The sequence below is a fragment of the Strix uralensis genome, chromosome 33, assembly GCF_047716275.1.
Source record: "Strix uralensis isolate ZFMK-TIS-50842 chromosome 33, bStrUra1, whole genome shotgun sequence".
Lineage (NCBI taxonomy): Eukaryota > Metazoa > Chordata > Aves > Strigiformes > Strigidae > Strix > Strix uralensis.
The window spans coordinates 2848543-2874490 of record NC_134004.1 but is presented as its reverse complement, the minus strand read 5'-3'; the positions used below and the strand labels follow the sequence as shown (position 1 = coordinate 2874490).

At 71.5% G+C, this 25948-nt stretch overlaps 5 protein-coding genes across 7 annotated transcripts in view; 4 read left to right on the top strand and 1 right to left on the bottom strand.

Moving 5' to 3' along the window:
- The window catches only part of KMT2D (lysine methyltransferase 2D), a 30338-nt gene extending 27266 nt beyond the window's left edge, over window positions 1–3072 (top strand). The window contains exons 51-55 of the mRNA XM_074853859.1: window positions 25–155; window positions 624–909; window positions 1647–1720; window positions 1810–1918; window positions 2016–3072. Coding sequence (XP_074709960.1) covers window positions 25–155; window positions 624–909; window positions 1647–1720; window positions 1810–1918; window positions 2016–2108 — 693 coding nt within the window. The 3' untranslated portion in view covers window positions 2109–3072. The remainder of the gene's footprint in view (window positions 1–24; window positions 156–623; window positions 910–1646; window positions 1721–1809; window positions 1919–2015) is intronic.
- Window positions 3073–4576: 1504 nt separating this feature from the next.
- Window positions 4577–8214, top strand: PRKAG1 (protein kinase AMP-activated non-catalytic subunit gamma 1). Of its 2 annotated transcripts, XM_074853976.1 has the most exons (12): window positions 4577–4647; window positions 4777–4861; window positions 5341–5444; window positions 5714–5795; window positions 5891–5949; window positions 6053–6098; window positions 6203–6257; window positions 6353–6479; window positions 6779–6944; window positions 7067–7104; window positions 7191–7337; window positions 7454–8214. In XM_074853976.1, exons 1-12 carry the CDS (start codon window positions 4642–4644, stop codon window positions 7550–7552), a joined length of 1014 nt encoding a protein of 337 aa, XP_074710077.1. In that variant the 5' UTR covers window positions 4577–4641; the 3' UTR covers window positions 7553–8214. The 2 variants fall into 2 exon arrangements, with proteins under 2 accessions (XP_074710077.1, XP_074710078.1); XM_074853977.1 differs by lacking the exon at window positions 7454–8214 and having other exon boundaries at window positions 6703–6944; window positions 7191–7339.
- Window positions 8215–8852: 638 nt separating this feature from the next.
- DDN (dendrin) lies at window positions 8853–10584 on the top strand. Its single transcript, XM_074853776.1, has 2 exons — window positions 8853–9185; window positions 9519–10584. The coding sequence occupies exons 1-2, from the start codon at window positions 9016–9018 to the stop codon at window positions 10582–10584; spliced, it is 1236 nt and encodes a 411-aa protein (XP_074709877.1). The 5' UTR covers window positions 8853–9015.
- Window positions 10585–16561: 5977 nt separating this feature from the next.
- WNT1 (Wnt family member 1) lies at window positions 16562–18508 on the bottom strand. The gene is made up of 4 exons (XM_074853975.1): window positions 18408–18508; window positions 17897–18150; window positions 17419–17684; window positions 16562–17173 (listed from the first exon to the last, which is right to left on the bottom strand). Exons 1-4 carry the CDS (start codon window positions 18506–18508, stop codon window positions 16685–16687), a joined length of 1110 nt encoding a protein of 369 aa, XP_074710076.1. The 3' UTR covers window positions 16562–16684.
- A 2858-nt stretch (window positions 18509–21366) lies between these two features.
- Window positions 21367–24793, top strand: ARF3 (ARF GTPase 3). 2 transcript variants are annotated; one of them, XM_074854005.1, is made up of 5 exons: window positions 21367–21499; window positions 22411–22588; window positions 22725–22835; window positions 22948–23072; window positions 23730–24793. In XM_074854005.1, the coding sequence occupies exons 2-5, from the start codon at window positions 22441–22443 to the stop codon at window positions 23889–23891; spliced, it is 546 nt and encodes a 181-aa protein (XP_074710106.1). In that variant the 5' UTR covers window positions 21367–21499; window positions 22411–22440; the 3' UTR covers window positions 23892–24793. The 2 variants fall into 2 exon arrangements, with proteins under 2 accessions (XP_074710106.1, XP_074710107.1); XM_074854006.1 differs by having other exon boundaries at window positions 21424–21499; window positions 22389–22588.
- Window positions 24794–25948: the final 1155 nt, after the last annotated feature.

Below are 25948 nucleotides of genomic sequence, written 5' to 3'. Positions count from 1 at the left end.
GCTCCTCCGCTCCCCCCTCGGCAGCTGCCCGGCGTCGAGAGCTGCCAGAACTACCTGTTCCGCTACGGCCGCCATCCCCTGATGGAGCTGCCGCTGATGATCAACCCCACCGGCTGCGCCCGCTCCGAGCCCAAAATCCTCACCCACTACAAGCGGTGAGTGGGGCCGGGATCCACCGGGAGGGCTGGGTTCTGCCGGGATCCACCGGGAGAGATGGGATCCACCGGGAGAGCCAGGATCCACTGGGAGGGCTGGGTTCTGCCAGGATCCACCGGGAGGGCCGGGATCCACTGGGATCCACCGGGAGGGCTGGGTTCCGCCAGGATCCACCAGGAGAGCTGGGATCAGCCGGGATCCGCCGGGAGAGATGGGATCAGCCGGGATCCACCGGGAGAGCCGGGATCCACCAGGATCCACTGGGAGAGCCAGGATCCACTGGGAGAGCCGGGATCCACCGGGATCCGCCGGGAGAGCCGGGATCCGCCGGGATCCACCGGGAGAGCCAGGATCCACTGGGAGAGCTGGGATCCACTGGGATCCACCAGGAGAGCGGGGATCCACCGGGATCGACCGGGAGGGCCGGGATCCCTCAGCTCTGACCCCCTCTCGCCCCCACCCCGCAGGCCCCACACCCTGAACAGCACAAGCATGTCCAAGGCCTATCAGAGCACGTTCACGGGCGAGACCAACACGCCCTACAGCAAACAGTTCGTGCACTCCAAGTCCTCCCAGTACCGGCGCCTGAAAACGGAGTGGAAGAACAACGTCTACCTGGCGCGGTCCCGCATCCAGGGGCTGGGGCTCTACGCGGCCAAGGACATCGAGAAGCACACCATGGTCATCGAGTACATCGGCACCATCATCCGCAACGAGGTGGCCAACCGGCGGGAGAAGATCTACGAGGAGCAGGTGGGGCTCGGGTGGGATGTGGGGGGGACTCTGGTGAGACACTGGGGGCTCAGGCAGGACATGGGGGGCTCTGGCAGGATGTGGGGGGACTCTGGTAAGACACTGGGGACTCAGGTGGAATATTGGGGGCTCTGATGGGATGTGGGGGGGCTCTGGCAGGACACTGGGGACTCAGGTAGGATGTGGGGGGGGCTCAGGTGGAATATTGGGGGCTCTGATGGGACGTGGGGGGGCTCTGGCAGGATGTGGGGGGACTCTGGCGAGACATTGGGGACTCTGGTGGGATGTGGGGGGGCTCAGGTGGAATATTGGGGGCTCTGCTGGGACGGGGGGTCTCTGGCAGGACATGGGGGGGCTTGGGTGGGACTTTGGGGACTCAGGCAGAACGTGGGGGGCTCTGGTGAGACACTGGGGACTCGGGTGGGACACTGGGGGCTCCTGTGGGATGTGGGGGGACTCGGATGGGACATTGGGGGTCCTGTGGGATGTGGGAAGCTCGAGTGGGATATTGGGGGCTCAGCTGGGATGTGGGGGGGTCTTGGGTGGGACATTGAGGGCTCTGGCAGGATATTGGGGGCTTGTGTGGGGTGTGGGAGGGACTCCTGTGGGATGTGGGGGGCTCTGGTGGGATGTGGGGGGACTTGGCTGGAACATTGAGGGCTCTAGTGGGGTGTGGGGGGACTCGGGTGGGACGTGGGGGTCCCGGTACAGCCGCTGACACCCTCTTCTCCCCCCAGAACCGCGGCATCTACATGTTCCGCATCAACAACGAGCACGTCATTGACGCCACGCTGACGGGGGGCCCGGCCAGGTGAGCGTGGGGTGGGGGGGGCTTTGGGGTGGTGGGAACCCCCAGAGGGAGCAGGTCAGCACTGACCCCCCCCCCCCCACCTCCCCCAGGTACATCAACCACTCGTGTGCCCCGAACTGCGTGGCCGAAGTCGTGACCTTCGACAAGGAGGATAAAATCATCATCATCTCCAGCCGGCGCATCCCCAAGGGGGAGGAGGTCAGGCGGGGGCGCGGGGTGGCCTGGGGGGGCCGCGGGGGGGGGCCGGGGCTGTGCCGTGGGTGACAACTCCCTTTCCCCCCCCCCTCCCCTGCAGCTCACCTACGACTACCAGTTCGACTTTGAGGACGATCAGCACAAGATCCCCTGCCACTGTGGAGCCTGGAACTGCCGAAAGTGGATGAATTAGCTGGGAAAAAAGGGGCTGGGGGCCGCGACCCCCCACCTCGGAGACCTCGCCAAGACCCCCCCGGGGCCGCGGGAGGTGCCAGGGCGGCCGGGGGGCACCGAGGAGGCTGCGGCGGGGGGAGAACCCGCCGGCCCTGCCCGAGCGGGACGGACGGACGGACGAAACTGGCAACTCAGGGTTTTCTTTGCTTCGTCCTGCGAGGAAAAAAAAAAAAAAAAGAAAAAAAAAAGAAAAAAAAAAGGGGGGGCGGTGGGGGGGGGCCCAGCAAGACCCCCCCCACTTCACCACCACCCCCCTGCCCACCTCCCCCTGGGGGGGACCCATGGGGGGAGCAGAACGGTCCCAGCGCAGCCGGAGCGAGTTTGGAGCCGGCCTGGATTGAAATAATGATGATTTTTTTTTTTTTTTTTTTTTTTTTTTTTTTAGAAACGAAACTAATAATATTTGCTCGCTAATTACCAAGGTAACACAGACTCCTGTGAGCTCGACAATCCGGGCTCTGCCCCGTCGCGCCGCGGCGGCCAGAGCTCGCTCGGTTCCTTCGATCTCTTTTTGTTTGTGCGTGTGGACGAGACCCCCCCGGAGCGCGGCGGCGAGGGCCCCCCCCCGACAGACACAAGGAGCTTCTGCACCCAGACCTACCTCATTTTAAGTGTTAGATTTTTTTTTTTTTGATTTTTTTTTTTTTTTTTCCGGTTGTTTTTAAATGTGAGCCCCCACCACCCAACCGGGCAGAGCCTCCCGCCACCGGAGCCGGACCCTGGCGGGGGGCGGGGGTGTCTTTCTCCTCTCCAGTGGGCTCCAGGGGACGTGACCCCCCCACCCTGCCCCCCCTCCTTCGGATGTGGCTGCAGATGGCCCCTTGCCGCGGGGGGGGGTAGCGGGGGGTCCCCTGCCCTCATCCCCCCCCCCCCATTCGCCGGGAGGTCCCAGCCGTGCGATGTGCCAAGGTGTGAGGTGGGAATGGGGCGGTGGGGAGGGGGGGGGGGGGCGGTGCCGGACCTGCTCCCCCAGCGCTAGGGGGGGGGGGGCTGGGGGGGCCCCCCCCCACTTGCCCGTAGCACCCACAGCTGGGGCTGCGCGTGGTCGGCGCGGGGGGAGAAGGTTATTTATCTATTTATACCTTATATTGTATATACTAGACGGGGGGGAGGGGGGCTCTTTGTGCTCTGCTGGGCTGAGATTTGGGGGGCAGGGGGCAAGGGGGGGGGGCCGCGGCATTTTTAAACCCAATCTCCGAGGAGGGGCTGGGGGGGGGGGGTGATGGGGGGGGGCTGATGTGGAGCCTCCTGCCAGCCAAGGGGCGGCCTCGGAGAGCGAAGCAGCGAGTGGGCATTACACGCCGCCCCCCCCCCCCGCCCCTTCTCCCCCCCCCCCCCCCCCCCCAAAACCGGCTGCGGCCTTCCCCCTCCCCCAGGGCCACCACCTGCCCCCCGCCCCCCCAAAACACACCCTGGAGAGGGGGGGGAACCCCCCCACCGGGATGCTGGGGGCGGGGAGGGGGGGCTGGGATCTCTTAACGCACAAACGCACGGCGCGGGGGGGACCCTCCTGTCCCCCGGGGAAGGGGCGGGGGGGGAAGGGGGGGGGGCCCGAAGGGGGTCGGTGCCCCCCCCCCACCACCACCCCCCTCACCCCCCTCCTTCTAGCGCGGCAGGGATGGCGCGAGGGGGGGGCCAGGCAGGGCCGGGGCGATCTTTAAAGCTGCTTCCGCAACTCGTCAAAGCTGCAAAAAGGTTTAAAGGTAAAAATGTTTAAAAAAAAAAAAAAAAAAAAAAAAAGAAAAGGAAAAAAGAGGAAAAAAAAAAAAAAAGACAAAAAAGTGAGAGTGGGGGTGGGGGATGAGAAAGTTTTAACAGAAAATATACGAGAAATTTAACTTTCAGAGCTGTACATAGCCGGGGCGTGTAGAAATCCCGTTTTTACCAATACCGAAACCACTGGATGTTATTTTAAAATAAAGCGCGTGAGAAGCCACCGCCGCGTCCCTCTCTGGGGGGGTGGGGGGGTTTGGGGGGCCTGGGGGGGGGCCTGGGGGGTGCTGGGGGGGGTGGGACCCTCCCTGCGTGTTTAATGGGCCGGGTCCTGGCCTGGCACTGGTGGGGGGGGGGAGTGTGGGGGTCCCTCGCCCTGTGTCCCCCCCCCAGCGCTGTCACCGGGGGGGCCTCACACACACACACACACACCCCCACCCCGCCAGATTGGGGTCCCCAACATGGTGCCCCCCCCCCCCCCCCCCGGTGCCCCCCCCCCCACACACAGGGGACCCTGAGGTGTGTCCTGCCCCGCCCCGCCCCGGGACTCTACGTTGTGTCCGTGTGTCTGTCCGTTCCCTGCGCCCCCCGGCCTCCCCCCCCCCCACCCCCCCCGCGCCGTGGGCCGCCGTGACCCGGCGGGAGGGGAAAGGTCACCCCGCGGGCATGAGTCACGTGGGGTGCGCGCTTCCGGTCACGTGGTTGGTGCTGGCGGAAGCAGGTGCCAGGCGCCGGGCGGAAGGAGCGGGGTGGCGGCAGCGGCGGGACGGAGCGGGGCCATGGAGGTGCCGGGGGGGACGGACGGCGGGGCCGGGAGGGCGGGCGGGGAGGGGCCGGGAGCCGGGGGGGGAACCGGCACCGGGAGCGAGCGGGGCCGGGGGCCGCGGCCCGGCCCGACCCGTGTCTGCCCGCAGGATCCCGATCCCGATCCCGGCCCCGGCCCCGGCCCCGGTCCGGCTGCGGAGCCCCCGGCGGAGCTGAACCCCCCGGGGCTGGAAGGTGATACCGGGAGTGTCTGGGGGGACCCGGGGTGCGGGGGGGGCCCGGCCGGGAGGTGCCGCGTAGGTTCGGGTGTCCCAGGGGAGCAGCGTCCTTGGGGGCCCCAGAACTTGGGGTGTCCCGGAGCCCTGGGGTGGGTGTCCCGGGGTTTGGGGTGTCCTGGAGCCTTGGGGTGGGATTCCCAGGATTTGGGGTGTCCCAGAGCCCTGGGGTGGGATTTCCAGGATTTGGGGTGTCCCAAGATTTGGGGTGTCCCAGAGCCCTGAGGTGGCTGTCCCGGGTTTTGGGGTGTCCCAGGGTTTGGGGTGTTCCAGAGCCCTGGGGTCGGTGTCCCAGGATTTGGGGTGTCCTGGAGTTTGAGGTGTCCCAGAGCCCTGGGGTGGGTGTCCCGGGTTTTGGGGTCTCCCGGGTTTTGGGGTGTCCCGGGGTTTGGGGTGTTCCCTCGCTGCTGCCAGGCGCCTCATGCTGCCCGTCCCCAGGGGAGCCCCACCGCGGCGCCTACACCGCCTTCATGAAGTCCCACCGCTGCTACGACCTGATCCCCACCAGTTCCAAACTGGTCGTCTTCGACACTTCCCTGCAGGTGGGTCGGGCCCGGGGGGGCACCCCTGGGGCTGGGGGGGGGCACAGGATGGGGACTGGACTCCAGCTTGGGGGCTTAACTGGGACCAGGAGGCAGGTTTGGGGCTGGGGGACGGTCTCGGGGTTGTTCACCCACCGCGTAAAGATCTGGCACGCCAGGGTGGGGGGACATGGGCTGCTGGGGGGGGCCCCGCTCCCACGCGGGGTGCCCCCCGCTTCCCCGTGGGGTGCCCCGTCCCCCCCACGACGCCCCCGTCCCCCCGGCCGCAGGTGAAGAAGGCTTTCTTCGCGCTGGTCACCAACGGCGTGCGGGCCGCCCCGCTGTGGGACAGCAAGAAGCAAAGTTTTGTGGGTGAGTGGGACTGGAGGGTGGGTGGGGGGGGGGGGTGTCCCAGGGGGGTTTTGGGGGGCTGGCGAGACCCCGCTCACGCTGCCCATCCCCCCCAGGCATGCTGACCATCACCGACTTCATCAACATCCTGCACCGCTACTACAAGTCGCCCATGGTAAGGGCCGGGGCGGCCGCGCGGGGCTCGTCCCCTCGGGCTTTGGCCTCTGCCCGCCCCGCGCGCGGCCGCGGTCGATCCCGGTGTCTCTCCTTACGCCCAGGTGCAGATTTACGAGCTGGAGGAGCACAAAATAGAGACGTGGCGAGGTGAGGGGGGTTCCTGCCAGCGGCCTCCCGCTCTCCCAGACCCGCCAGCCCTGCCCGGCGCCCCACGGTGCCGCCGCTCCCCTCAGCGTCTCCTCTCCCCACAGAGGTTTATCTCCAAGACTCCTTCAAGCCGCTGGTCTGCATCTCCCCCAACGCCAGGTACCTCCGTGCTGCAGGGAGGGGGGGCAGCACCCTCAGACGCGAGGCCGGGGTCCGGGCGAACCCCCATTCCCCCTGTCCCTCCTGCCCCGCAGCCTTTTCGATGCCGTCTGCTCCCTGATCCGCAACAAGATCCACCGCTTGCCCGTCATCGACCCCGACTCGGGCAACACGCTCTACATCCTCACCCACAAACGCATCCTCAAGTTCCTCAAACTCTTTGTAAGTCCCACAGTGGCGGCGGGACCCCCCCCCCGCCTCCCCCCGGGATGAGCTGTGCCGGGTACCGCCGGCTGCGGGGCGCAGGGGTGGGCGCAGCTTCGGTGCCTCGCGGCGCGTTGCGGGTGCTGGGGGGCTCCCCCGGGTGCTGCGCGCGCCCCGCAGCCCGTCTCCTCTGCTCGGGGGTCCCCGCTCCGCACCCAGCGCTCTCTGCTTTCACTCCTAGGACCCCCACGAGCCGGGGGCGGCCGCGCGGCAGGCCGAGCCAGCGTCAGCACTGTCCCCCTCCCCGTCCCCTGCAGATAGCGGAGGTCCCAAAACCCGAGTTCATGGCCAAGACGCTGGAGGAGCTGCAGATCGGCACCTACAGCCGCATCGCCGTGGTGCGGACCAGCACCCCCATCTACGTGGCGCTGGGCATCTTCGTGCAGCACCGCGTCTCCGCTCTGCCGGTCGTCGACGAGTCGGGTAAGGCCGGGGCCCGGCGCGGGGCGCGGTGTCCCCAAAGCGCCGGCGCGGGGTCCGTGTCCCCTCCGGGGACCGACTGTGTGGCACCGGGGCGCCTCAGGGCCGTTTCCTTCCCTCCCCAGGGCGGGTGGTGGATATCTACTCCAAATTCGATGTGATTGTGAGTACAGGGGGGGGCTGTGGGGGTGGGGAGGGGGTCTGGGGGGCCCTGGCTGTGTCCCCCCAACACCTCTCCCCCCACCCCAGAACCTGGCGGCCGAGAAAACCTACAACAACCTGGACGTGACGGTGACGCGGGCGCTGCAGCACCGCTCCCACTACTTCGAGGGCGTCCTCAAGTGTTACAAGCACGAGACGCTGGAAACCATCATCAACCGCCTGGTAGAGGCCGAGGTAACCGTCATCCCCCCCCCGGCCCCAGGGCGTTGCGGGGTGCAGGGAGTGGTGGGGGGGGCCGGGGTCCCCGCGCCGGCCTCAGCCTTTCCCTGTCCCCATCCCACCCCCCCCAGGTTCACCGGCTGGTGGTGGTGGACGAGAGCGACGTGGTCAAGGGGATCGTTTCTCTCTCGGACATCCTGCAAGCCCTGGTGCTCCCGCAGGGCCCCTGAGGCAGTGTGGGATGAAGGGGGGCGGGGGGTGTGTTCAGCCCCTCCTGGTGCCCCCCGCCGTCCTCTCCTGCCATGCTGTGCCCCCCCCAGGGACACCCCAGGGTGGGGACCCCACTCACCAGCAGCATCCAGCAATAATCTCCAGCCGTGGGGCAGCCCCACGCCGCCCTTTTCTGGGGCGGGGAGAGCCCACGGTCCCCCCCCCCACGCTGCACCCCGCGCCCTAAGGCTGCGTTGGCCGAGCTGGCGGGGTGCTGGGGGCACCCCCGGCCCCCCCCCGGGGTGCAGGGCCGGGGTCAGCCACCTCCAGGCCAGGGCCATTCCCTGTGCGGACCCTCACCCCCCCCCCCAGCGCAGGGTTTCATGAATTTGGGTTTAATCACCCTCCCTCAGCTCCGTCCAGCCCCGGGGCTGCCCCTCTGTGCACCCCCCCGGGCCCCCCCACCCCGCCAGGCCCCGTCTGCACCCGCCACCGCTTCGTGTGTGGAGAGAAACCGCGAATAAACACAGAGCTGGCACAACCCCGGCCTCGCCGCGGGGCACGCGGGGGGCACCGCCGGTGCCGAGGGAGGGGGGGGGAACCCGGAGAGGGGGTCCAGCCCCCCCCCCCCAACCCTCCCCGCGGGAGAGGGGGAATCTGCTGAGCTCACCCAGACCCTAAATCCCTGTTTGTTCCGCCTGTGGCTTTTCTAAAAGGCCGGGATTGGGGACGGGGACCCGGCGGGACGCGGGGACCCTCCCGGCGGTGGCTGCGGTGAGTGGGGGGTGTTGGGGCTGGGGGAGCAGCGCTGGGGGTGGGTGGGGGGGGTGACCGGGATCGCCGGGGTCCCTGTGGGGTGCTGATGGGGGTCACCGGCCACCCGGCTTTGCCGCGGGGGAGGCACGAGGCCCGGGCGTGCTGAGCGCGGCACATTCCCGGCCAGGGCGGCGGGGAGGGGGGGGGGGAGGCCGAGACGTGGCCCCTGCCACCAGCTCCCGCCACCAGCCCTGGGGTCCGGCACAGGCTGCGGTGCGAGGTGAGAGCCGTGGGGCTGTGGGGGGGACACACACACACCCCCCAGGGTTCGAGGGGGGGGCCGGTGCCGTTGCCATGCCGCCGCCGGAGGGTTGCTAAGCTCCGCTCGGAGCCCGCGTGGGCTGCAGCGCTCGGTGCCAAACCCGGCATCGCCTCGCTTTGTCGCAGGGGGGGGAAGGGATCCCGGGGTGGGGGGGGGGGTGTTGGTGGTGTTTGGGGAGGGGGGGGGGACCACATACGACACCCCTGGGACGGCCGGCGGGCTCCCCGCGCTCTCCCGGGGTTGCCCGGTGGCCAAGGGCCTGGCAGTGCCACCGGGCGGGACACGGGGGGGTCCCCGGGGGCGCACGTGCGGCGGTGGCTGCGCCGAGGCTCCGGGGAACGCGTGTGGCTGTGGGGTGACCCCCCCGGCTCCCCCCCAACCCCCTGGTCCACCCGCCGGGGGGCCATGCTGGGGGGCGCGGAGCGGGGCGCGGGGCGCCTGCGGATCTGCGAGCGGACGAAGCTGCTGCTGGTGGAGATCGACACGGTGGCGTGTTGCAGCCCCGGCGCCGGCATGGCCGCGGGGTGCCGGCCCGCGCCCCCCTGGACCTACCGCCGCATCGCCGGGGAGTACGCGTGAGTGGGGGCGCCCAGGGGGGTGAGGGGGGGGCCGGCCCGTGCCCTTGTCCCCCCTCCCCGCGTTCCCCAAACCCTCGCACCTCTCACGACACCCCCCCCCTCATTCCCCAAACCCTCCCCCCCAAACCCTCACCCCCCAAACCCTCCCCCCCCCCCCACTTGCCCTCATTCCCCAAACCCTCGCACCCCCCCCGCCCCATTCCCCAAACCCTCACACCCCTCACGACCCCCCCCCAACCTCCCCTCACTCCCCAAACCCTCACGCCCCCCCACCTCGCCCCATCCCCCAAACCCTCACCCCCCCCCCCACCTCCCCTCTCTGTCTTGCAGGTACCTGGAGAAGCGCTTCGTGGCGGAGCTGGCCCCCCCCTGGCCCCCAGCACCCCCTGCTCCCCCCCGGCGCCTGCAGGACTTCGCCCCCCCGCCCCCCCCGGGGCGCGACACCCGACCCCGCGCCCCCCCCACCCGCTGCCAACCCGAGGGGACGGGGGGCAGCGCACCCCGGGGCCGGCACCCCCCGTGTCCCCCCCGTCCCCCACTGCCGGGGGGCAGGCAGGGCCCCCCCAGCTACGAAGCCCACATGCAGCGGGTACAGGCAGCCCCCCCGCGCCGGGGGGGGCCACCCCCTTACATCTCACCCCCCGCTTACGACGCTCCCCACCGCACCCTACAGCTCCAGCCCCCCCGGGGCCCGCGCAGCCCCCCGCCGGCACCCCGTGCCCGGGGGGCTGTGCCGGGGGGCTGGAGCCACACACTCCCCCGGGCGGCCACCGAGGCCGGGCACCGGCGGCCCCGCGGGCCACAGCCAACCCTGGGGGGGCCCGGAACCCCCCGGCACAGCCAGACGCTGCCCCGGGCAGCAGCCAGCCGGGAGCGGGTGCCAGGGCGTGGCAGGGGCCGGCGGGGGCCGGGGGGGCACGTCCTCATCGACGCCACCCGCGTGGTGGTCCGGGCCCAGTACGTGCCCCCCCCGCAGCGACAACAGGTCCGCTACACCGGGGGGTCCCCGGGGCCCACCCCCACCCCGGGCAGCCCCCCTGCGGCCCCTGGGGCCACCACCACCACCACCCCCCCTCCAGCGGCACCTTCGCCCCCCCGGGAGCCCCCCCGGGATCCTCCCGGCAGCCCCCGCGTTCCCTGGCGGAGCCCGGGGGGTTCTGGGGGTCCCCGGGGGCGGCCCCCCCCGCGGCGGCCGGCGCTGTACGCCCAGGCGCTGCGCGAGGCCGTGTCACGCATCCGGCGGCACACGGCGCCCGACTCCGACTCGGAGGCCGAGGGGGGGCCGGGGGGGGCCCGGTGGCGGCACTGCCGCGATGCCCACGCCTACAGCAGCAGCAGCAGCAGCCTGGAGAGCACCGGGGCCCCCCCGGGGGCTGCCAGCCCCCCCCGGGCCTAAGGGGTGGGGGCTACAGGGGTGTGGTGCCTGTGGGGTGGGGCTTGGCAGGGTGTGGCCCTCAGGGGGCGGGGCTTGGCGGGGTGTGGCCCTCGGGGGGCGGGGCTCGGGGCTGCGGGACCCTCTGGCGGACCCTAATAAAGGCTGCGGGACCCCCGTGCGCCGCCTCCGCCCCTTGTGTGTGCGTGGTGAGGGGGGCCCGGCCCCCAAGGAGGGGCCATCACCCTCCCTGGCCCCCCCCGCCCTCCTCTGCACCCCTGGTTCTGCCCCCCCACACCCCAGCGAGGACCCAGGCGGCCGGACAACGCCCCCCCCCCCCCCTCACCCCGCAGTCCCGGGGTCAGTCAGAGGCCCCGGGTGTCCCGGCGGGGGTGGGACGCGCCGGCCCCCCCCCCCCCCCCGGGTCCCCTGTAATGACCGGGTGAGCGCAGCAGGTCTGGCCCACGGCCACCGGCCCCACGTCATGGCCGGGGGGGGACCCCGGGTGAGTCATCGGGGGGGGCCCATTCCCCCCCCCCGAATGGCCACCACCTCTTAGTCACGCTGCGGGGGGGGGGAGGATCCCCGCGGCCAGAGGAAACCGCACAAATAACGTGTCCCAATTTGCACGTTATTTAAAACCGGCTCCTCCCCCGCCCCCCTGCGCGACCCTGTCATTATCCCGGTGACACCGGCCGGGAGGTCACGGCGTGGGGCAGCCGCCGCAGCGGGGACCTGGGTGTCCGGGGCCTCCCGCGCCCGGGGGGGGGCCGCTCGTGGGGCAGCCCCGGGGCCACGTCACCCCACTCGTCCTCTGTCCTGGTGTGTGGCCGTGGGGACACGGGACCAGGGTCTGGGCCTGACCTTGGCCATGCTGGCTACCTCAGCCCACCGTGGCACGGCCGCGGGCCTGGTGCAGCCTGGCATGGCCTGGCACAGCTCCGTATGGCCTGGCACGGCTTGGCACAGCCTGGTACAGCTCCGTATGGCCTGGCATGGCTTGGCAGAGCCTGGCACAGCTCAGTATAGCCTGGCACGCTTGGCACGGCTTGGCACAGCCTGGTACAGCTTGGCATGGTCTGGCACGGCTCCATATGGCCTGGCACGGCTTGGCACAGCTCAGTATAGCCTGGCATGCTTGGCACGGCTTGGCATGGCCTGGCACAGCTCAGTACAGCCTGGCACACTTGGCATGGCTTGGCACGGCTTGGCATGGTCTGGGATGCTCGGTGTGGCCTGGCACAGCCTGGCCCGGCCCAGCACAGCTCAGTGCCATTCGGCACAGCTCAGCACTGCTTGGCACAGCTCAGTGTTGCCTGGCACGTCCTGGTATGACCTGGCACGGCTCGGCACGTCTTGGCGCAGCCTGGCACAGCTCAGCACAGCCCAGCAAAGCCCGGAACAGCCCAGCACAGCTCTGTACAGCCTGGCTCAGCATGGCACGGCTCAGCGGGGCACAACACAGCCTGGCACGGCACAGCCTGTATCAGTTCGGTACAGCCTGGCGTGGCTCGGCCCGGCCCGGCCCGGCTCGGCTCGGCTCGGCTCGGCTCGGCTCGGCCGGGCGCGCTGCCCGGCGTGGCCCGGGGTGTCCCAGACGCGGGGGAAGGCGGCGCGGCCCTTTCCGTGGGCTCAGCTCCTGCCCAAACCCCTCCCGCTCCCCGCCGAGAAAATCACCTTCTAATTCGGGCCGCGCTGGCGCCAGCGCCGCCCCCCCGGGCCCCCCCTCGCCTCCCGCCGCCCCCCAAAACCCGCCGCAGCTCGGGGGGGGGGCGGGGGGTTGGGGAGCGCAGCCGCGGGGTGCCCACGCGTGGGACCGTGGCGGGGGTTGGGGGGGGGGTCCCGTCCGGTACCGGTGGCCCCGGCCCGGTGCGCGGTGCCGCCCGCGGCCGCCAGATGTCGCCGCGCAGCCGGTGACCGACCGGACGGGGGGCACCGGGGGACACCAGGGGTCCTGCCCCGGGAGCGGCGGGGACACGGGGGGGAACCCCTGCCCTTGCCCATCGCACAGCCCCTACGCGTCCCCACCAGGACAGACGTGGCCACCGGTGTCCCCGGTGCCAGCCCTGGGGAGCCATGACCCACGTGTGTCACCAGTGCCAGTGGTGGCCCATGACCCATGCGTGTCACTGGTGCTGGTGGTGGCCCATGACCCACGTGTGTCACCAGTGCCAGTGGTGGCCCGTGACCCATGCGTGTCACTGGTGCTGGTGGTGGCCCGTGACCCACGTGTGCCACTGGTGTTGGTTGTGGCCTGTGACCCACGCATGTCACCGGTGCTGGTAGTGGCCCATGACCCACACGTGTCACCAATGCTGATGGTGGCCCCAGGGAGCCGTGACCCACATGCGCAACTGGCACTGGCCACGCCACAACCCACGTGTGCCGACAGCACTGGCCACATCCCCACAGAACACACACGACACCGGCCACGCCACGGCCACGCGGTCCCGGCCACGCCACGACCCTGGACAGCCACATCCCACCGCGTCCCCGCCGCACGGTGGCCGCCCAACCCTGGCCACATCCCCACGCGCGGTGGCCACGCGGTGCCGGCGGCTCTCCCAGGCCGCGCGGAGGTAGCCGGTGGGAAGGGGGCGCGGGTGAATGCGCCATTGTTGCGCGGGGTTGGAGTCACAGATAATTACCTCAATTAGTTACAATGGCAGAGTAATAAATACAGGCTTAGCGGCTCCTTCCCCACTGCGGCTTCTCAGATTAATCCAGCCCGGGCGAGCGGAGCTGAAAGGAGTGATGGACAATTCATTAAACTCGCCGAATGCCGCACAAGGCACCCGTGAAGGCCGGCGTTAGCCCCCGGCGGCTCCGGCTTTGTCCCTAATTGTTCGTCTCGGGCATTGGTCACCTATCGAGGAGTGGGTGACGGCGACGGTCCCCCCGGGGCTGGCATGCCCGGGGATTAGAGGCCAGCCCTGCCACGGTTGCCGGGTGCGCTGGCCCCGCGTCGGAGGAATGCGGCGGCCGGGGGGGGGGCGGCCGGACAAGCCGGGCGCTGGCGGGAGGACGCGGGCCCGGGGGCGAGGGGGAGCCGGGCCCGGGGCTGTGCCGCTGGCGGCCGGTAACGGGGCGCGGGATGGGGACGGGCCCGCGGCGGGGACGGTGCCACCGGCCAGGCTGTGCCGCTGGGCCTGGCTCTGGCCCTCCGGCCGGCACTGTCCTGTCCGTCTGTCCCGCACCTCTGGGCAGCCTGTCCCTCTGTCCCACACCCCTGGCCATGCCTCTGTCTGTCTGTCCCGCACCTCTGGGACTGACACCGTCCGTCTGTCCTGCACCTCTGGAAACAACCCTGTTTGCTCTGTCCTGCACTCTGTGTGTCATCCTGTCCGTCTGTCCCGCACCTCTGGGCACTGTCCCGTCCCTCTGTCCTGCACCTCTGGGCCTGGCTCTGTCTGTCTGTCCTGCACCGCTGGGCACTGTCCCATCATTCTGTCCCACACCTCTGGCCATGGCTCTGTCCATCTGTCCTACACGTCTGGGCAGCCCCGTCCCTCTGTCCCACACCCCTGGCCATGCCTCTGTCTGTCTGTCCCACACCTCTGGCCATGGCTCTGTCCATCTGTCCTACACGTCTGGGCACTGTCTCGTCCTTCTGTCCTGCACCGCTGGGCCTGGCTCTGTCCCTCTGTCCTGCATCTCTGAACATGGATCTGTCCCTCTGTCCTGCACCCCTGGCCATGGCTCTGTCTGTCCCACACCTCTGGGCACTGTCCCGTCCTTCTGTCCCACACCTCTGGCCATGGCTCTGTCCGTCTGTCCCTCACCCCGGGGCAGAGCCCCCCCCACCCTGCTGGGGGGGGGCCCAGCTCACCACAGGCCGGGCTTGCAGCCACCATCCAGCTGTTACCCGGCTTCCCAGATGTGACGGGCTGGCGCGGGGCGGGACCGCCCTGTCCCCATCCCTGTCCTCGTCCGTCTGTCCCCATCCCTGTCCGTCTGTCCCCGTCCCTGCACCGCGCCAGCGGCTATTTCCAGCGTTATTTGTACAAGCCGGGGAGGTCTGTGCCCTGCAGCCGAGCACCCACCCCGCACCCGGGGTGCCCCTGCCCGCGCGGGGGGTCACGACTGCCCCGAGGTGCCCGGCGGTCACCGGCGCGCAGGAAAAGCTGAGTAACAGAGGTGACTTATAAGAATGTCATTATCTATATTCCTGACTCGCTACCGCAGGAAAACAGGCTATTTTCATGCCCTGTGCGTGTGCAGAATTTAGCAGGCAGATAACTCCCGGCAGGCGGGAGATGCTCGGAGGGTTATTTCGGGCTGTGTTCCTTTCCAGTCGTTTTTTCTCGCATTTCTTTATTTGATTTCGCCACGCCAGGCTGTGTTTTTACCTTGGCGTGGACAGCGGGGGCCCCCGGGGTTTTTTTCCCGCCCCCCCCCCCCCCCCCCCCTCCGTCTAAACATCAACTTTTCCACTATCGGCTCCGGGGAATATTTTGGGTGGTGGCAGCGTCATCCCGCAGCCTTTGATGCCGCGAATCCCCAGGGGCCCCGCGAGGTTCCCGGCTCTGGCCACGGGGCAGCCCAGGCCACGGGGACCCCCCACGGCAGGGTGGGGAGGGGGGGGGGGCACGGATGGGAATGGGGGGTCCCTGGGCAGGGCCAGCTCCCTGCCCCGCTGCCCGTGGCTGGATGTCACCGTGGCCCCGTGGTTTGGCCTGTGCCGGACATGGGGACTTTGCCCTCCCCAAGGTGTGGAGTCACGGTGCAGGGGGTGCATGTGGGCCCCGCGCCCACCCCGGGGGTGCCCGTCCCAGTGGGATACCTGTCCCAGGGGATGCCCGTCCCAGGGGATGCCCGTCCCAGGGCTATGCCCACTCCTGTGGGATGCTTATCCCAGGGGAAAACCCATCCCAGGGGGATGCCAACCTCGGTGGGATGCCCACCCTGGGGGGGGTGCCTGTCCCGATGGGATACACACCCCAAGGAGATGCCCATCCCGGGGGGGGGGGGCGGGGTGCCCGTCCCGGGGCAATAACAACCCCAGCAGGGCACCTGCCAGCCACGGAGCTGCGCCCCACCTTTGCCACGACCTTTCTCCGCCTGCAGCCAGGCCCCACGCCCGGGTGTGGGGCTGCGTGTGGGGCCAGTGGCCAGTCCTGGACCCCCGGCCCCGGCCCCAGTAACCTCAGTGCCCTCCCCGGCCCCCCTCCTCCCCCGGAGCCGAGGGGAGCCGTCAGCCCCGGCCGGGAGCGGTGATGGACGATGCTCATTCCCTGTCTGCCGTCTTGTACCTCCCGTGGCCGCTCCCAACGCCCGGCCCCGGCGGCACCAGTCCCACCGCCCCGGCAAATTCCAGCGCCGAGGATGCCGCAGCCCAGGTGCCATGGTGATGGGCGCCCCGGCCGTGGGGATGGACGCCCCGACCGGGAGCGGCGGCAGCGGCGGCTGGGCTGGAGACGGGCCCGGTGGGAGGAAGACGGGGGTCTGCGGGGAGGGGAGGGCAGAGGAAGGGGGTAGAAGGATGGACAGACAGACGGCTGGAGGGGCTGACGGAGGCGGAATGGGGAGGTGAGGGGACGGAGAGGGGACGGACGGACGGACGGATGGATGGAGTGGATGGATGTGGGTGGCGGGGGCCGGCTGCCCAGCCCTGCGGTTTGGGGGACATTGCTCCCCCCAGCAGCTCATCCCCTCCCTCCCCCGGCCCCCCAGAAACAAATCGGGGCAGGACTGATAAAAATATATCCTTTATTCTTCTCTAAAGGCTATCAGTGAAACCTGTAACAAAGCATTATTATTATTAATTATTATTATTAATTATTATCTTTATTTATAAAAAACAGGGCCTGGGGCCAGCGAAGCGCAGGGCGGGGGCGGCCTCAAACCGTCCACAATAAATATTTTATTTACAGCGAGAGGGGGACCCTGCGGAGCCGGAGCAGCCGAGGGGGCCACCGGGAAGGTGCGTGGCACCGAGCCCACCCAGGCCGGTTGCTGGCCCCTGGGGCGACCGCTCTGCCCAGGAGGGGACAGTGGGAGGGTCCCCAGGGCGCACCCACGGGCGCCATCACAATCCAGCCGAGCACCCAGTCATGGGGGGTGGCGCAAGACCCCCTCCGGGATGGGGCAGGGTGGTCCCTGTGGCGGTGGCAGGGCGGGGGGGTCACAGGCACTCGTGCAGCACCTGCGTGTTGGTGCAGTTGAGGCAGCTGACGTGGCAGCACCAGTGGAAGGTGCAGTTGCAGCGCTCGGTGACGCGCTGGGTGCGCGTGCGGTACCCGCGCCCGCAGCACAGCAGCTCGCACCCATCCAGCCCCGGCGAGGAGCTGTTGCAGAAGCGCCCGGCCGTGCCCGCCGTCCCCGTCTTCCCGCTGTAGGTGCAGAAATTGGGCGACTTCTCGAAGTAGACGAGGTCGTGGGGCGAGGGGGGTTTGTGGGCCGGGTTCTCGGGTTCCAGGTGATGCAGCTCCACCCGCGACGCCCGGTTGCTGCCCTTGTTGCCGTAGATGACGCGGGAGGCGCCGTCGAAACGGTCCTTCAGGACGTCGCCCACGGCGCGGAAGGTGGGGAGCCGCATCCAGCACGTGCGGACGGTGCAGGAGCCCGACATGCCGTGGCACTTGCACTCCTGGCGCATCTCTGAGAAGACCGTCTGCAAGGGGCGGGGGGGTTTGGGGTGCCATGAGCAGCCTGTGACACACCCCCCCCCCCCGCCCCGGGGACCTCGCACCTCGCTTCCCCGTGGCATCGCATCGTGCTCAGCTCACCCAAAGCCGGGTGGGAAACACCTCTCTGATGGTTCCCAACGCCTGGATGGGGGCAGGTTGGGGGGTTCTGTGGCCGTGCCCATCCCCGTCCCCCCCCGGCGCTGCCCACAGCCCCCCCCCGTGCCCTCACCATGCGCCCGGCCTCGTTGTTGTGCAGGTTCATGAGGAAACGCAGGTCACGGCCCTTCTCGCTCGAGTCCACGAACTCCCTCCCGAAGAGGCGCCCGAAGTCGATGTTGTCGCTGCAGCCCCCCCAGTGCCAGTCGGGCCCCCCGGGGCCGCGGCGCCGGTAGTCGCAGGTGCAGGATTCGATGGAACCCTCCGAACAGGACCGGGCCACCGAGTGCGTCACGCCGGCGCTGGTGATGGCGAAGATGAACGCCGTCTCCCGGCACCCTGCGGAGGGGAGCGGGGACCTCGGGGTGCTGCCAGGACGGGGAGGCGACACCCCCCTCAGCACCCCAAACCCGCAGCCACGCCGGGCTGGCGATGCCCCGCGGTGAAGCAGGGCGGGGGGGGTGCTTTCGCCAAGCATCCCATCTCGGGGGTGCCACGGAGGGGACGCGGGGTCCCCCCCCGCCGCCGCCGCCGCCACCGCGTGGCCTCACCCCGGTTGACGATTTTGCCGAAGATGTTGGGGCCCTGGGAGGTGGGACAGTTCCAGCGGCGGTTGCGGAACTGCCACTTGCACTCCTTGATGGCGGTCTGGAGGCCGGAGCTGACGCTGTGCAGGATGCCGGGGTTCTGGCGGATCAGCTTGCGCTGTTTGCGGCTCAGCAGCTGCAGGCTGGGGTCCAGCACCAGCTGCACGTTCTTGGAGTCCGTCAGCAGGTTGGTGGACGAGGCCACGTTGATGATGCCCCTACGGTACACGGCGGCCGTCACCGTGGCGAGGGGGGGGGGGTCCCCCCAGCACCCCGCTCCCCAACGACACCCTGCCCCGGGTTGTCTCCGCTACCGGAGCATCCTCCACCCGGCGGGGGGTGCGTGTGTGTGTGTGTGTGTGTGTGTCCCCAACAGTGACACCTTCACACCCCGTCCCCGGCTACGGGGGGCAGCCCCGCTCCCCCCCCGCCGCCTCCCCGGTCCCAGCCCCGGTCCCGGCGCCGGTGGACTCACCACCACCGCCCGCTGTTGTTCACCGCCAGCGTGTTGGAGAGGGAGGAGAGGGCCAGAGCCCAGAGCGCCCGGAGCGCCAGCCCCAGCGCGGCGGCTCGCATGGCTCCGGCCCCGGGAGCCCCGGCAGAATGCGCGGGCGAGCGGCCGCCGGGGGTATTTATGGTGCCGCGGAGCCCCCGGCCCGGCCGCTACATCCACGCGTGTTTCCGGACGCGCGGGGCGCGGGCGGCTCCGGGGAGGGCGGCCGCGGGGAGCGCCGGACGGGAGAACCGGCACCGGCAACCGGGCTGGAGACGGAGCCCCGGGGCGCCGCGTCGGGACTGCGGGGCCCGGCGCTCCCCGCCCGCTCCCCCGGAGCGCGGCGTCGGGGGCTCCGTGCCCGGTGCTCGGCGCTCCGTGCGCGGTACCCGGTGCCCGGTACCCGATGCTCAGCGCTCCCTGCGCGGTACCCGGTGCCGGTACTCGGTGCCGGTGCTCAACGCTCCGTGCGCGGTACCCGGTGACTCCCCGGGGAGGCGGCGCGGCTGGACTCGGCTCGGCGCGGCGGGTGCGCAGCGCTCAGCACCCGGGAGCATCTTCCAGCCCCTTCCCTCTTATAGGGGCGGCGCGGAGGGTCCCCATGGGCCGGTCCCGCCGAACGGGGCCTCCCCGCGTCCGCGCCCTAACAATGGGGAGCGGCGGGGCCGCGGCACCTCTTATGGGGCGGCCGAAGCGGCGGCGCCGGGCCTGTCCGTCACGGCCCGGATTAGCCCGGCGGGTGGCTGCGCCCCGGCCCCGTGCCCAGAGAGCGGCCGGGGGGCGTTGGGGGGGGCCCGGCTGCCGCCCCCCCGCCCTCCCCGCCCCGGCCCCGCCGCCCCGCGCACACGGTCTACCGGTACCGGGAGCCCGGCACGGCCCGGGACAGCTCCCGGTGCAAGGAGGAGGAGGAGGAAGAGGAGGAGGAGGAGGACCCGGAATAGTCCGGGACGGGCCGGGACAGCTCCGGGCGCACGGAGGGAGCGGGGGCCGGGGATAGCCCGGGATCTCCCGGGACAGCCCGGGGCGCACGGGGGAGTGGAGTGACGGGATCTCCCGGGATAGCCCCGGGCTCACGGGAGGGGCAGAGTCCCGGGACAACCCCGGAGCGCACAGGGGTCCCGGGACACCCGGGTTTTGGCGGGGGGGGGGACACGACACACACGGGACACGACGGGGACGTGCAGCCGCCCGGGGAGCGGGACCGTCGCGGCTGCGCCGGTCGCCGGTGCCGGTCCGGAGCCCCCGGACCCCTCGCCCGTCCCGGTCCGTGCCCGGCGCGACGGGGCGACCGCGTCCTCTCGCCGCTCGGGGTCGGGATGTCCCGGGGTTGTCCCGGGCTGCGAACGGGGCCCGACCACCCGCCCTGCACCCCGGGCCCCCCGTGAACGTCCCCGTGGGCGCCCACGGTGTGTGCAACCCCCCCGTGGGTGCGACACGGCTCCCCCTGCCCCGGGGAGAGAGGGATGGAGGGATAGTGGGGGGGTGCCCGGGGTGGGGGGGGCGGCCTGGGGGTCCCCACGGCCAGAGCACGGTGATACGGGGGGGGGGCGGTGCTGCCACACGTCTCGGTGGGGTCGAGGGTCTGTCCCCGCTGTCCCCCGGCGGGGCGGGGGGGGCTGTGAGCTGAGCCCCCCGTTGTGGCGGGGTGCGGGGGGGGGGGGGTCCGGGGGGTGTGTGGGGGGTGTAATCCCCCCGCGGCGGTTTCCCCGGACCAGTCATGCGGGGCCGGATTAGCCCCGCTCGCCCGTCACGGCCCGGGGCCGCCGCTCACGATTTCAATGCAAGGACGGACAAAGCCCCGGGCCGGCGGGGGGGGGCTCGCACCGGACACCCCCCAATCCTCCTCCCCCCCTCCCCCGGCCCCGGGGTCTCTGCTCCAGGACGGCGGCTCCCGCCCGCCCCCCCCCCGGTTCCCGGCCGGGCCAGGCGGTGTCCGCGCCCTCGGGCCGCCGCCCCGTCGGGGCTCCCGGGGCTGAGGTCAGCGGCCGCGGGGAGGCCCCGGGGCGCGGCCGGGAGGGCCCTGCCCGGGGCCGTGCCACCAGCGGCGGGGCCCAAACACGGCCCCCCCAACCCCCCCCCGCTCCATCCCGGGATCCTCCCGGGGGTCCCCGCTCCCCCCGAACCCCCTGCCCGCTGCCCCCCCCGCCTCCCGCTGCCCCGCCCCCCCCCCCGTTCCGGTGTCCCGGTTCGCCCCCCCCCCCCCAATCCCCTCGGCGGCCCCGGCGGGGGGGGGCGATGCTGGGTTTCCCTGCTGCCGGTCCCGGAGCGTCCGCGGGAGCCCGGCGGCGCGGAGCGGCTCCCGCAGCCGTCGAGGCGGCCGGTGCTGCCGGTGCCCCCGGGGGGGCCGCCCTTACCTACCTGCCCGGGGCGGGGGAGGGGACGGGGGGGGGCCCGCGCGTCCTGTCCCGCCGCACCGAGCAGGGACGGACGGACGGACGCGGGGGACGGACGGACAGCGGGACGGCTGGGCGGATCGAGGGACGGGGAGGGGGGAGCCGGGGGTGCCCCACACCCGCTGCCTGCCCCTGCCTGGCCCGTGAGCACCGGCACGGCCCCGGTACCGCCGGTACCGCCCCGGACCGGGGCGGGGGGGCTCCAGCCTGGCCCGGGGGGCGCATCCCTGGGACCCCCGTGCGGTTATTGGGGTCCCCTGTCCCCTCCCCGGGCAGTGATTGGGGTCCTCGCCCCCCCCCCCATCTTGAAGCACAGGGCAGCCCCCCCCGCCGTGCCCCCCTCCCGGACGGGGGGTGCTCATACCGTGGGGGTGCACCGGGACCCCCCCGCTCCCTCCCGGTGCAAACCCCCCCCCCCCCGCACTGCTGCAGCCGCTGCCATGGAAACGGCTCACGGCTCTCGCGAGCTCCGCGCCCCCCCCCCCCCCCTCCGAGCGCGCCCCCGGGCCCGGTGCGGGGGGGGTGGGGGGGGGGGGCGGGAAGCGGAGTCGGGGAGGGGGGGGGACGGGGACACCGGGCGCTCTCGCGAGATCGGCGCGATCGGGCCTCCGCTTCCGGCGGCGGGAGCGGTGCAGAGTCAGCTGCGGGCGGGGGGGCCACCGGCACCGGCACCGGCACCAGGTGCGGGGAGGGGGGGGCAGCACCGGGGCGGGGGGGGCGGTCCGGGGCGCCGTGCATCGCCGGGTGCGCTGCACCGCGGGGGGGCGGCGGGGGCACCGCACCGGCGCGGGGGGGGGGGGGGGGGGCTGCAGCGCGTTTGGGGGTGCACGGTGCATTGGGGGTGCGGAGCACCGGGGGGGGGACATCGCAGCGGAGGGGGGGGGGGGGTTGATGCGGTGCAGCGGGAGGGGCGCGGGGTCCGGGGGGGGCGGGCAGCGCCGGTGGGGCGGTGCGGCGTGCGGGGGCGGGGGGCGATGCGGCGGGGGGGGGCGGTGCAGCGCCGGGGGGGGGGGCGATTTGGGGGTGCGCTGCAATCCGGGGTGGGGGGGAGCGGTGCGTTGGAGGGGCGCAGTGCGAGCGGGAATGGGGGGGGGGATAATGAATTCGGGGGGCGTCGCACCGAGGGGCTGCGCGGGGCGGGGGGGGGGCGGCCCGGGGGCGGGCGGCAGCCCACGGCCGGGCGGGGCGCGCTGCGGGGCGGGGCGGGGGGGGCGCTGGGAGCCCCCCCGGCGGGGCGGTTGAAGGGCCGGGGGGGCCGCGCATGGACTGGGGGGGTGTAGGGGCTGTGCCCCCCCCCCGGAGGAGAGCTGGGATCCGTGCCTCAGTTTCCCCCAGTGCAGAGCCCGGGCCTGTCCCCTTGTAGGGTGCAGCGCAGGGCGGGGGGGGCCCATATCCCCCCCAGAGCCCCCCCACATTGAGCTACACTACGTGCAGCCCCCGTGGAGCGCGTGGCCCCGTCCCTGAACCCCCCAGGACAGGGGGATCCCCGATCCCTGCAGCTTCCCAGAGCACGGGGGGATCCCTGCAGCTCCCCCCGCCCCCAGTTCTTAGGGTCCCCCCCCCGCCCCAGCGCCTGCCCCGTGCCCCCGCAGGATCTGGACGGAGCCAACGCCGCCGTCACCATGGGCAACATCTTCGGGAACCTGCTGAAGAGCCTCATCGGGAAGAAGGAGATGCGGATCCTGATGGTGGGGCTGGACGCCGCCGGCAAGACCACGATCCTCTACAAGCTGAAGCTGGGGGAGATCGTCACCACCATCCCCACCATCGGTGTGTGTGTGGCGGGGGGGGGGCGTGTGGGGGGCACCAAACGGGCATTCCCCCCCTCCTCCCCAGCAGGGCTCTCCTTAGGAGGGGGCTCGTGGCCCCGCGTGCCTCAGTTTCCCTCCGCCGTGGCTCTTCGCAGGGTTCAACGTGGAGACGGTGGAGTACAAGAACATCAGCTTCACCGTGTGGGACGTGGGTGGGCAGGACAAGATCCGGCCCCTCTGGCGGCATTACTTCCAAAACACCCAGGGTAGGTGTGTCCCCCCCCCTTCCCGAGGCTGTGGGGAGGGGACGGGGCTCGCCTGGGGGGGAAGGGGGGGGCACCATCAGCACCCCCAGCAGCGCCCGCTCGCCGTCGCCAGGGCTGATCTTCGTGGTGGACAGTAACGACCGGGAGCGGGTGAACGAGGCGCGGGAGGAGCTCATGCGGATGCTGGCGGAGGACGAGCTGCGGGACGCCGTCCTCCTCGTCTTCGCCAACAAGCAGGTGGGTCTGGGGAGGGGCGGGGGAAGCCGTGGAGGGGGGCTGCGACCATCCCTGGGGTGTCAGGGCTGGGGAACGTGCCCATCCCTGGGGCGTTGGGGCTGGTGTCCCGCATCCCCAGGGCAGAGCCGTGTCCTCCCCGCGGCATCAGGGCGGGTGCCAGCCCCCGTGGCAGGATAACGCCCATCCCCGTGGCATCGGGGCTGGGCTTTAACACTCCCTCTGGCTGGACCGTGCCCATCCCCGCGGCGTTGGGGCTGGTGTCCCGCATCCCCAGGGCAGAGCCGTGTCCTCCCCGCAGCATCAGGGCTGATGCCAGCCCCCGTGGCAGGATAGTGCCCATCCCTGTGGCATCAGGGCTGGTGCCTCACAGCCCCAGGGAAGACCCGTGTCCCCCCCCCGCGGTATCAGGGCCGGTGCCAGCCCCCGCAGTGGGATAACGCCCATCCCCATGGCATCGGGGCTGGGCTTTAACGCTCCCTCTGACTGGACCGTGCCCATCCCTGCGGCGTTGGGGCTGGTGTCCCGCATCCCCAGGGCAGAGCCGTGTCCTCCCCGTGGCCTCAGGGCTGGTGCCAGCCCCCCGCGGTGGGGTAACGCCCATCCCCGCGGCGTCGGGGCACGGTGGGGGGCTGACGCGTGACCCCGTCTCTGCCCTAGGACCTGCCCAACGCCATGAACGCGGCCGAGATCACGGACAAGCTGGGGCTTCACTCCCTGCGCCACCGTAACTGGTACATCCAGGCCACGTGTGCCACCAGCGGGGACGGGCTCTACGAGGGCCTCGACTGGCTCGCCAACCAGCTCAAGAACAAGAAGTGAGCGGGCGGCCGCCGGCCCCGGCCCCCCCCCTCCCCGCACCCCCGGGGCTGTGCCAGGCCCCCCCCGGCCGCCCCCTCCCCGCCCCGGTTGGGTTTTTGCTTTCTTCTGGCACCGGTTGCTGTGGGGTTTTTCGCCTTTTTTTGGGGTCTCCTCGGTTCCCCTCGGATCTCGTGTGTGCGTGCGTGGAAATATAGCTCTATATAACGTATCTGGGGGGCGGGGGCAGAGCCCCCCGGGGAGCGGGACGGGGGCTGGGGGCTGCCTCGGCACTGCCCTGCCCGGGGGGGCCATGCCAGGGCACCCCGTCCCCGTGCATGTCCCCGCACCCCTCGCCTTCCTCTGGACCAAATGTGGGGGCAGCGGGGCCGCGGGGGGGGGCATTTGGGACCATTCACACCTTCCCCTGTCCCCCCCCACCCCCAACCACTCCAGGACACCCCCCCCTCCTGGCCCCACATGCCCCCCCCCCTCCTGGGGGTCCCACACGTCCCCAGCCCCCCCATGTCACTTCGAGGCAGGTCTCCTCCCCGCAGCGCGACCCCCACGGGGTGGGGGGGGGTGGGGGCATGGGGCTGCCAGGACCCCCGCGGTCCCCCTGCCCATGCCCCCCCCGCCACTCCAGCCCTGGCCGCCTGCACCCCAACCCCATGCCAGCATAGTGATTGTATGTCCCTGCCCCTCATGGACGGACGGACGGACGGACGGCCCCGTACTGTAACACCCCCCCCCCCCGCCCCCCGGCACCGTATTTATACCCCCGGTCTGTGCTTGGTGTGACGTGTCGCTGCGGCTCTGCCCCGTCCGGGGACGTGTGTACTCGCCCCCCCCACCCCCCCACCCCGCGCCTGAGACGGTGGGTGACCCCCCGGCCCCCCCCTTGGATATTAAACATGTTTTATGTAGCGCTGCCCCACGGCTCTTCTTCCGCAGCCCCCCCCCCCCCGGCGCGGGGGTCCCGCGGAGGGGGACGGTGATGGACAGCCCCGGGCTGGTTTTAATTAGAAAGAGCTTAGCGGGGTGAAGGGGGCTGGCGGGGGGGCGAGGGGGGGCTCCCCCCCTTCCCAGGCTCATCTTTAGGGGAATATTGGATGAAATGGTAAATCCCATTAGTGCTAATCCCAGCTGGGGCGTGGGGACGGTGCCAGCGCTGGGATGGGCGCGAGTGGGGCTCAGCCCCCCGCCCCCCCCCCGTGGGCCAGGGGACCGGCTGAGTCCCGTTTGGGGCCAGCACTGCTGTCCCCATCCCCATGTCCCCTCCGGGTCGGTGGCTGGGGGGGCTGTTGGCCCCCAGGACCCCCCCACAGCGCCGGTGACACTGCGCCGGGGTGCGGCACTGCCTGCCCGGACGTGGGGGGGTTGGATCGGGGGTGACCGGGGGTTCCCCGGTGGCCTGGGAGCCGCGGAGCCAGCACCGGCGTGTTCCCACCGGCCGGGCAGTGGCTTTGTCTGGCGGGGGCCAGCCCGGCGCTGACCCGGTGGCCCTAATCCCATTAGCCCCCCGGCCCCCAGCCGCCAGCCCGGCTTCCCCACCTCTCGGCAACCGGGGCTGGTATGTGGGTGCACCCGTGGGGCCGGCGTGCCGATGCCGTCGTCCGGGAGCCGCACCGGGGCCTGCGCCGGCACCGCCGCCAACGGGGCTACCACCACCGTCCACGGGGCCACTGCCGCCGGCACGGGGCGAGGGAGCCGGGCTACTTGCCATGTGCCAGTGTGAACCCCCCCCTGAGCCAGGGCTGCTCCCTGTGTTCCCGGCTCAGCACTGGTGCCCCCCCCGGCCCCAGGCACGGGGCCATCGGGGCTTTGGGGCAGGTTTGGTCCCGGCCCATCCCCCGGGGCCCCTCGTGGGTGAGGGGCTCAGGTCCCCTTGTGCCCCACGGCGGGGGGGGGGGCTGGAGGGGTGTGGGGGTGCCAGGAGAAGGGATGCACCCACTGGGTGCTGGAGAAGGGTGCTGGATCCGGGCGGGTGCTGGGGAGGGGTCCTGGACGCCGGTGGGTGCTGGGGGAGGTGTCCTCGACCCGGGTGGGTGCTGAGGAGGGGTCGTGGGTGCTGGAGGAGG